At 40.4% G+C, this 10,851-nt stretch overlaps 1 protein-coding gene across 1 annotated transcript in view; it reads right to left on the bottom strand.

Annotated features, from left to right (window-relative positions):
- The window catches only part of MATR3 (matrin 3), a 17,785-nt gene that overhangs the window by 5,250 nt on the left and 1,684 nt on the right, over nt 1-10,851 (bottom strand). Inside the window, 10 exon segments of the mRNA XM_010183329.1 lie at nt 1-237; nt 709-752; nt 2,020-2,151; nt 3,219-3,389; nt 3,585-3,710; nt 4,319-4,444; nt 4,616-4,668; nt 5,814-5,926; nt 6,260-6,301; nt 6,818-6,879. The exon segment at nt 1-237 is cut by the window's left edge and continues 34 nt beyond it. Of these exon segments, the coding sequence (XP_010181631.1) occupies nt 1-237; nt 709-752; nt 2,020-2,151; nt 3,219-3,389; nt 3,585-3,710; nt 4,319-4,444; nt 4,616-4,668; nt 5,814-5,926; nt 6,260-6,301; nt 6,818-6,879 (1,106 nt within the window).

The raw sequence follows: 10,851 nt of genomic DNA on the forward strand, positions 1-10,851 counted from the left end.
AGCGCTGCTGCCTCCTCCTCATCCACCAGCAGCTCGTCTTCAGACTCAAGGAGTAAACTAGGCTCATCCTGGTCTGCCTGCTCACTACTTTTAGCGCCTGATGGCTCAGCGGCATCATCTTGTTTCTCCTCTTTCACTTTCTCTTCTGCAGTGCCACTTTCAGGTTTCTGAGCAGCATCCGTTTTGGACTTCTTATCACTTGGAGAATCTTTGCTGTCTGGAGAGTACGTTCTCTTTCTGTGAAGAACAAAGAACGCTTGTTTGTAAGCCTGAAGAGAGCTCCAACAGCTACAGAGGTAGGTTTTCTTTTTCTAGACTAGCCTGAAACAGATTGGGCTTTAGTTCAGGAAAGGGAAGGCTGAGGGAGGCCTCGAAGGGTGCTGTTCTCCACATGTGCAAAAGGCTGCTGCAAGGAGGAACTGGCCTTACAAGACAGGACAACTGCTCATGGGTTTAAATGGCAGGAAGGCAAAGCTAATGAAGGACTGGAAAAGACTTCCTGAGGAGCCTCAAGAGGCTGTGAAGTCTCCATCATTAGAGGAAGAGGGTAGGCAGCGTATTAGAAACGGTTATCTCGGGGCACAACCACCTACAATTTGATCTCAGAGCTTGCCTGACTTCTTATGTGTCATTTCTGGACTCTGGAAAAGAGATTTTGCCCCATTTCTTTTAAAGAGCATCATGCTTTAGCAATAGGGAATTCATTACCTGGCTTTATCCTTTTTCAGCAGTTCAACTCCTTTGTTTGGAATCTAGAATAAAAGTAAAAAACCACTGGTAAGTCACAGTAGACTTGTGTATACAACTGTGCAGCATTAATTCAGTCCAGACAGCATAATCTAGCCAAGTGCTGCCAATTACATTAATCCACAGGTAGTGTTTTCCCAAGCCCTCCTAACAACCTATTCATAAACTGCAGGATCTCACCAACCAAAACAATCCCATCTCTGTATTTACAGCAATTCAGTACAAAAACAAACAGGATGTTCCGCTCCAGAAAAATCAGATGCAATTCCTCTTCTGTTTATGAGCTGATACAGTGTGGTAAAGGCAACGGCACAAATCGGTCTTAACCTGTATTCTTCTTCCTAACGTTAGTGGTGGGCTACATGGAAAGTTTTGGAAGCCTCACAACACTTCACTTATTTATGAGATACTGAATAGGAGGTTCCACTTGTATGGTAGCAACATGAAAAACCTTTCAATGCCTTGGTTAAGGACCTGAATTCGTCACGGTTTGGTGCGTGATCACGTGCAATAGTAAGATTTCTTCATTCTCCACAACACAAAGTTTATGTATGTTATGAGACAGCTTGACAGCTCAGATTTCTCCTGCTTTTCTACCTCGTGTCCTAGTCTGATGGAGAGTCTTGTAACCGCCTTCCTTGATACGAGCTGCACATGCAAAGGTGCAGTTACATCCCAAGTACTGACAAAGTTTATTCTTAAAAATTCTCTATCGAGCTCGGTAGTTGGGGTTAGCGCCAACGCCAGGCAGCAAAAAGCTGTCTGGTGCTGCAGAAACACATTCTGCTGTAATCCATTATAGCTTAAAAAGGAGTCCCTAGTAACATTTTGTCTTTGTTCTGCACACAGGAGTACAACAAAATGGACAAACCAACCAGCAGCTGTGGAAAGAAAGGCCAGGAATCAGGCAACGCGTGAGTACACAGTTCTGCCACCCAGCTTCATCTGAGTCACTGCTCATTTGCAAAGGAGAGGAAAAAAAAACACCTCATGCTGCAGAACGTTGTAAATGGAGACATTCTAATGAAAATCTACACCAGTTAATCTAAAATCTGAATTGCAGTGGTTGGCTGGTTTTTGTTTAATCTGAAAGGAAAATCCTTTTACTTTGCTCTAGGCCTCACAGCACACTCTTGCTGAGTACTGCACTTAAGTAACCAGAAAATACCGAAGTGAATCTTTGTTTTACAAGCAGCACCGAATTCTCAATAAGCAATACCTGTCTTCTGCTTCACTTCAACTACAATTAAAAAACCAGAAAACACTGCTTACCCTTAACACCAGTTTCTTGTATTTTTCAGATAAATTCACTTTCACACATCTGCCTTGGAACCAAAGCGCTTTGCTGGTACAGTGCTCAACCATAGCTAGAGCATCTTCTCTGGTCTCCATCTCAATGAAAGCCTGAAAAGATTAAAACACACTAGAAACAACTACGAAATACACACCACCTTTGCAGGCAAAGCTGTTTAGCTTAAAGCACAGTGTTTCCAAATGCTGAAACAAAATTACGAGGTTCAGCTATACCCATCCACCCATTTTAAAATATACCAAAGTGCTCTACATGCCCCAGCTTTTCAATTCAGTAATAACTATCCCAGGGAAAATTCTGCAATGAAACAACACACGTTTAAATAATCTACAAAAGCTTGTCACAATAAAGTAAAATATTACTCCAAATAAAAAGCATCTGGACAACGAAACTCAATGTGGTGCGTGAGTATCTGGGAATTCCAGGTGCCTGAGAAACTACCTGTCCCACTTAAAGAGCAAGGGATTTTTCTCTTTCCAGTGAAATAAGGTCAAGGAGGACTTCCTAAGGGTCGTACATAGACTCTAGTTATCTTTCATTCCACACGTGTGGCATTGGGGGATTCAGGAACTCATCTCTTTGAAAAAGCTCTGCAATTTCCTATTTAACTCAAGGGAGCAATGAACTAGGACAGCAATGCTGAAAAAAATTTACAACTCAACAGTTTTGGACTCCTGGGTATTTATAGAAATCACGTGCGTGCACATCCAAAGCATTTTACTATGCACCATCTTCAAGCTTGTTTTTAAGCTAGAGAACCACAGAAGACTGCTTTCGTTTCACTTTAAAGAATGAAAAGAAGGTAAATGAAACAAATGTGTAACAGCGGAACACATCTGTAAGTGGTTCACAGGTAATGTTTTTTCTGCTTTAAAAGAAGTTCCAAGATTCCTAGAAATCTGCCTCCCAAAAAAATCAGACCTCAGTCCTAAATACACCTTCTTCACAGCTGAGGCCTGGTTTTTTCCAAGCAGCTCACATTACAGTAACACTTCCCAGTAAGCTAGAGAAAAAGCCACCTACACAGTCCTCTAATAATTTCCATATCTGTGCTAGAGCAGAAAGTCGACACATGCACCAACTAAAGGCACATCACTTCTCCACACTGAAAACCCTTTGTTTCAAACCTTCACACACGCGTGTTCCCGTGGTCACTCACCTGGGTTTTCATTCTCATGAGTATGTAGTTCTTTATTTTCCCGTATGGTTCAGCCAGTTTGAGCACTGCGCTGTCAGAGTAGCCCGAATGAGGTAAATTGCTGAGATGAATCACACGACCAAGTTCTGGTTTTGGCGGCTCAGTTTTTTGGTCAGGTTTACCTTCGGGTTTCTAAAATGAAAAGGGAATGTGATTTTTTAAGTATATGCTACATAAAATATACATGGGTGACTGTCCCTTGATGAAGTCGATACAGCTGAGAAGTACATAAATCAAGAATAACTTAAACACCACAGCCTCACAGCACTGACTGCCCCAGATTAAATAAGGTAAAATAAAATTTAAAAAAAAGCAGAAGTGTTTTACCTTTATTCTTTTGTATTTCTGTGACAAGTGGACTCTGACTGGTTTACCAAACACCAACGCGGGCGTTGTTGAATAGTATTCTACTGCAGCCTGGGCATCTTCGGTGGTCGACATTTCAATAAATGCCTGAAATCACATAAAAGCAAGTTAAGCACTACTCCTTCAAGAATCAGTTATTTTTCTTCAAAATCTCAAGCTCTTCCTTGCCTTCCTGAAAAAAAAAAGCCAGCTGCATCAGAAATGAAAATTGCCTTTCAGCAATCTGAGCTGGCCTGCAGAACTCAGCATGGATTTCACACGCTTTATTTAGATGCACAAACAGAACTATTTGCTTTGTTTACATTCCACCAAGATTTGGTTTCAGAACATTCAATTCCTTCCTGTTTTTTCTCCTCTAGATTGGCTTTTTCCACACTTCAAAACATGACACTCTATGTTCTAAACTAAGCCCAGATATGTTCTCAGAGACTACCAGAACGAGAACAGAACTTGCAAGCGTAGCGTATTTTTGAGAAAGCTATGAACAATCAACAAGAAGGGTTTTTTAACAAGACTGAAGATAAAAGGTAGTACTACAGCATTTCTGGAGAGAAACACACGAGTCACTCTTCCTTTCACACATGACCTTGGTGCCACTTGTCACCTTGCTTGGTAGCTGAGCAAGTCCCTTTACCAGAATCCAGCTCAGACAGTGAGCTTCCTGAAGACACCAAGCAGTGCCAGTGAGCTCTTACCTCATTGATTTTGTTTAGGATCAGGTGATTTGTAATTATTCCAAAGGGTTCAACAAGCTGAAGCAGCTGGTATCTCAAGTTCTTTCCCCTCTGGAAATCCATGATGTGAACAACTCTGCTTGTTTCCTGTGGAAGACAAAGCACGCAACGAGAAAAGAAAACATGTATCAGGTAACCTGAAGAGAAAGTCTGTTCCCTCTTAAAGACAATCCATCCATTCAAAAAAATCTTATGAAGCAACAAAAAGCATATTTGCATTTCCTTTTTAATAAAGCCAACCAATTTTTTAATACTAACCACTCTGCCCTTTTGCATGTGTCTCGGTCCTTGCATATTTCCATTTCCAGCTCCTTTAAGAAAGGAAAAGAACAAGCAAGCTTAGTTCAACCTGTACGACCACCACTACCATCTCTTACAAGTTCCTGAGATACAAGTCACTTGTCACACTAAACCAGAATGACATCAAGTTTTAAAAACTACTTATTTCAGTACAGTCTGAGCAGGCTGTTAATTTATTTCAGAGCTCCTGTGACTCGAGGTCCTCCTTCCTGATCATTCTGCTTGGCAAGATCTGGAGTTACTGATGTGCAGAAATAGCAGGGGAAAAGTGAAGTCCATTGAAAGAAATCTCTCTCGTTTTACAGCAAGATTTGCCATAGCAAGCGTACACAAAAGATGTGAGGTCTCTTTAACTAAGATACACTTTTCACACTGAGGTTTTGGGTGTAGAAAAAGACACCTAGTTTTGGTTCTAAACCACCACCAAATCTATCATAATGCCCCTTTTACTAGGGAACACCTGAAAAAAGTATTTCAGGCAATTTCTCAAAACATCTCAAACTTGACTTTCAGCCAAACTAATAGTATTGTTTTAGTGAAATTAAGTAGGAACGTATCTATCATCTAAAAATTCCTTTAAAATGTCTGAAATACTTGTAACTCTGTCAGGATACCTCAGTAAATTAATTAGGTTTGCTCTTTTAGTCACTCGAACTATTTAAACAATTAAAAATTTCTTCTAGGCCTGCCTTCCTGGGAAGAAGAGGCTTGCATCATCTGTTTTCCCACTTCCCAGTTGCTGATCAAATCTATTTGTCAAATTCATTTGAAATTAGAGAGACACCACTTAGCACACTGAATCCTTGCAAGTTCCACAAACAAACAAACCCAAAACCCCAAACCCATCAACGTAGAGCTAAACAGACAACAGATACAAAAAACCTTCTAGGTAGGGGAAAAATACAAGTCCAAACACTGTGTGGATTAACCAAGCACAGTTAAAACCCAGCCAGAATGATGTGGCTGGCAGTCAGCAGATGGTAGGAAGGCGAAAGGATCCGAGTAAGCGTCTTTGGCCAGGGAGGGACTGAAGTATTTCAGCTCCACTGCTGAGAAAAGGGAGTGTTTTGTTGTTCTAAAACACTGGTAGCAAATTAGAACAAGAAGAAGGAAAACAGTAATGGAGCACTGAAGTCTTCTAAGAGCAGGTGTCCACTGATGTTACCTCTTGGGCCAACAGGAGGGCCTCCAAGGTGGAACGGGGGCGGTGGTGGTCCCAGAATTCCTGGTGCAGGGTTTGTGGACTGCTGCAACATAAAGGGATCCCCCCTAGAAAGAGGAAAAGACACCTTAATTTAAACCCAAAAATCGGTGAAGCTTTCATTCTCAAAAAAACCCAAACTAATTTATACAGAGCTCCAAAGAGAAGGTATCTTTAGCTACTTTTACTGCCAAACTTCAGCTAGCGGAAGACAAAGGGAGGTTTCCATTTGAAGAAAAGGAGGTGTGTTGTTCACATAAAATATCAGAATCATAGAATACCAGGTTGGAAGGGACCACAAGGATCATCTAGTCCAACCTCTCAAGGTAAAAGTAGAGTTTAAGAACATCCTCTGCTTCAAATAAAAAAATACAAATGCTTTAAAACTCATTGCTACTTACATTCCATGTCCTGAATCACTGTCAGGATTCCATTCTGGGTATCTTAAAAGAAACAAAAACAAAGGTGAGAAGAACACAATCTCCTCTACCTATGTAATGACTCTCATACAAGCAGCCATACCTTTACACGTTAACATGGATAACACACGCGGTAACACTGCCCACTACAGGAGACACGAGCAGCATCTCCTGACACATCAGAAGTGCTGTTCTTACTGAGCAGCCTCCTACACTATGTGTAACGTCTGCCAATTTATAATACAAACTGCAGTCTGCTTTACAAAAAAATGTACAAGTTGGTATAAGTGACTAGTAAAACCCAACAGATTCTCAACTCTTAAGATCCAGCTCTTTAAAATGTTACATACAGATCAGCAGGATTCCAATTATGAACCCAGATCCCTTCTTCTACTGAAAATGCTCTTTCAAGTTGCGTCTTTCTATTCCCTACAAGGCACATGATGTTTTCTAAACCTGCTTTGTGCAACATAATTGACCATTATTTAGCTGTACATGCCCTCATGCCACAAGAATGTTTACTGTACTTCAAATTCATACATTTCAAGCAGCAGCTGACAACGTCGGCTGTGAGTTGCTCCATTGATATGATGGTTCCACTCCTGCAGCAAAGTAAATAATTAAAAATTAACAGCCACATATGGCAAACCATTTTTAACAAAACAACCTTGTTGAACGCAGTATCTTCTCTTCTAAGCTGAAGTATCGAACATACACACACAAATAATGAAATTTCTCTGTAGTCCTTTAAAGAGACACTGAACTTGGACCGACCTCAACTCCTAACCTGGGAGAAAAGGCATCTGATGAAAAATACCTTGCAATCTATGGGCCTGATCCTGCCTCAGAGGTGCAAAGCTTACCAGGGGTAACTGCTATAGCATACATGCAATTTCCATGTTTAGAACTGGATGCTGAGGGGTTCTTTTTCCCCAGTAATTTCAGAATTTCCTCCACTCTCTCTGCTTCATTCCTCAGACTTTTAAAGATTATTGTGAACTAAACACTCAAGTTTTTAGAATCATGAAGAAGCCAAGAAATTGCAAGGAATTCAGAAAGGAAAGACTAAAAGCAATGAAAGTGCATAGCTAGGACAAACTACAACTATACAGGCGAAATATAAAAATGTAGGACCATTTGAGGGGAATAACCCAGGAAAACAAGAGATCTAAACCAAGATGGTACAAAGGACGAATAATGGAATTAAACTGAATCAGCCAGGTAAAACAACTCCTGGTTCTGGCTTCAGCATTAGAAAAGAATGAGGGCTTTTGGGTTTTTTTTTTATTATCAAGGGAGTTATGTATTCCAAGAGGAGAGAAGCCACAGGGGGGACTCCTCCTTTACCGAAGTGCAGGGGACCTGACCTCCATATCCTCGCCCCCTTGCAAGTAACAGCACTGGTTTGTGCGATGGAACAGCAGTAACGTGACCCAACTCCTGCAGTGTCCCTGCGGCACAGCTGGGAGCCACAGTCACTTCTACTCTGCTGCTCCTCAGTGAGCAGAGGGTTCAGCAAACCTCAGCTTTAGGTTCACCGAGCAATGAAGGGGAGAGCAATTACAGATTTTTGGGGGGCAGTTTAACAACTGAAGGATTTTTTTACTGGCTACATTTTCAGCTGTGAACACTGCACTGGCTGTCTCTCATATGTCTCTTCTTTAATGTGTATTTCTGCTCAGCACCCACATACGATTTTTTTCCTAATCCCTTATCTTTCCTGATTTTTAGTCTCTGCCACACCATAGACATCCTTCTGGAAACAACAGGACACTCCTGAGGCTTACTGTGGTGTTTCCAAATGCTAAATGCCTACCTTATACTTTCCACCAAGGAGGAAAAACTGGATCTAAAGTCTCCCGTAAAGTACTGTTGTTAAGTTACACTACAATATTACTTCATGATACACAGAATATAGTGTGGAGGAAGATGAAACCTTCATTCGTCTTATCAAGAAGATGTAAAATGAGAGCACTTTTTCTTGTTAAATGCACAAGACATAGGCTCCGCAACTATAAATTAATAAATACACTGGCAATTCGGATTTAAAAAACCCCAAAACCCCAACCAAACCCAGCTATCTACGGAACATTCAATACCTAAACCCAGAGTTTCTTCAGTTTAAAACCCGCTACCAAGTGTTAGCACTATCCTACAGAAAAGTCCCTTAAACACTAAAAGCCCCTCCAAATTTGGGTGTGCAATCTGTAAAGCCCGGGGGCTGACTCAGCTGCGTGTAACGTGCTTTGAAGCTGTCTTAACACGTAATTTAAAACTATTGTAAACTGAAATAGAAATTACCTGCAAACTAGAGCCAAAGTTTGGGAGATCTAATTCCCATTATACTTCAAGGGCTTTTCAACTGGCAAGAAAGGGAGATCTGACATATAATTTAGGATTCTCTCCCCACCCCCCAGAAGTTTTCAGAATAACAACGGTTCATCTACATTAACTTTTATTAAATAAAATTCTAAGTCTGGACTTCCCTTTATTCCTGGCTTCTCTCCAGCCAGCAGCACTAGGTATTTTACAGGCACTAATTAACCAGCCTGCCCAAAGTTAAGCTGGAGAAAATCTGAACTGAGTTTCTTAAAACTCAGATTACTTCTGTCTCTATTGATGCACGCAAGAGGACGCCCTGTTCTTCAGAAAATTAGGCCAAACTTAAGCACCTAATTTTAGACAGCCCTCTATTAGGGACACTGCCATGTTTTTCCTTTGAGATCTATCACCGTTTCAAGTGTTTAACCTCCAAATTCATCTGCTCAAGTTGCATCAGCCTTTTCTTTGGCAGTGAAAACCACCCCTCCACATCTAACACCTCACTCCTTGACAAAAGGGATCAGGATTGACGAAACACCTAAAAAAACAAACTGGGGCACAATTTACTTCACAATGGGACAGAAAACAAACTGGGCCTTAAAATATATAAACATCAAACTTAAAAAGCCATTAAGAACATGGATAAAAAAGAAAACAGAGGACTGGTCTGCCAGCTTGAGTTACACTAAGGGCGTTTAACCCCTTGCTTGGGCTTAAAATGCGCATTGCTTTATCATGCGGTTTTAAAAATCTATGATGTTTTTATTGGAGGTTTGAAAAACAAGATTTTGCTACTGCAGTAATAAGTTTACATTGTCCCAGCTAAGAAAAGCATTCCCTTTCTGCTTTCCATACATTTTGGTTCGGATCAGATTACTTTACAAGTTCTACTCGATTAAATTTTGTGGGAGGCACAAAACAAGACATTCTGTAACTGTTAGGTATGCAAAGCGGAGGAAAAAAGGAGAGAAAGAGAAAAATTCTCGTGGTGACACGATTCCCAAAATTAGAAACTAAGCCCAAACTTGGGTCATAAGAACCAGATGATCCAATCTCAAACATTTTATGGTGTACCAGCAGTTTATATCAAAGCATATTCCTAAAAAAAAAAAAAAGATAGTTTTACATGTTACAGAAGATGTCAGCCAAGTTAAGTTACGCTGGCAAAAGAATTTGGTATTTCTCATACCTGGAAAGATATTTCATGGTGGATATCCTTGCAACAGATCTTCATACCCAAACAATCTAAGAACCACAAGGCTTTAAATAAAAGGCTGAAAAGAACCCTACTTACAGGATTACTGGTTGCCATCTTCAAGGGCCTCGGAAGTTTGTGTTTTCAATCTAAGCAAATGAAGTCCTTTTACAGAACTGAGCAAGGCACCTGAACTGTTAACACTTACAACCTTTTATGAAAATAAACGTCAAATATAGAAGACAAGAAACCTGGATTATGGTGATTATTTGTATAAAAAAAATAATTAAAGCAACACAAGCGTATAAACTGTCAGATCAGGTGGAGTCGTACAGCGTGTGCTCTAAAACTGTTTTGATCACGGTTTCCTTGCAGGGACAGAATAATTCTCGTGTGTCAGAAAGATCAGATGTACAGAAGCAGCACTTTGAGAGGTAACTGTAAAGAAATGGTTAGTAACAGCAATTCCACATTGTATCAATTTTACAGTAATAGCACGTATTATATTTTCAATCGAAAGCCTTCAAGCTAATTAACCACTAATTGTGACAAGAGGGGCACTGTATTAGCCAATCAGCCAATTAAATTGCCTAGTGTACTGAAAATCAGCAAGATGAGTAAAATTGGAAAAGCTGAAAGTCAGAAGGCTCTGAAAACAGTGTCTGAATAAACAGGTCGTTTTGGAGTAACCTGCTGCCTTTGCAGAGAGTTGAACTCTCACGAATAAACTAAGAGGGAAGTCTCAGCATCACCGAATATACCCGAAGATCCACTCTACTTGCGAGCCAAGTAAAGAACACAACTAGGAACACAGAGCAGGATACTGCCACAGCAGACTGATTGCTCGGAGAGTCTACAGGGATAGATGCAACATGTGACAATAAAAAGTGAGTCTGAAGTGTCTAAGAAAGTTGTGAAAAAAGGAGAAAAATGACGACAAATTTCAGCCATAGTATGAGAGAGAGTGTTAAAGTGAAATTAAAAAGGCAAGAATGAGCTCATCTAAAACGTGGTTTTTACTTTTGCAAATAAGTGCCAGGGCTCTACATTAACTCTT

Source organism: Mesitornis unicolor, unplaced genomic scaffold, assembly GCF_000695765.1.
Source record: "Mesitornis unicolor isolate BGI_N332 unplaced genomic scaffold, ASM69576v1 scaffold10160, whole genome shotgun sequence".
NCBI lineage: Eukaryota > Metazoa > Chordata > Aves > Mesitornithiformes > Mesitornithidae > Mesitornis > Mesitornis unicolor.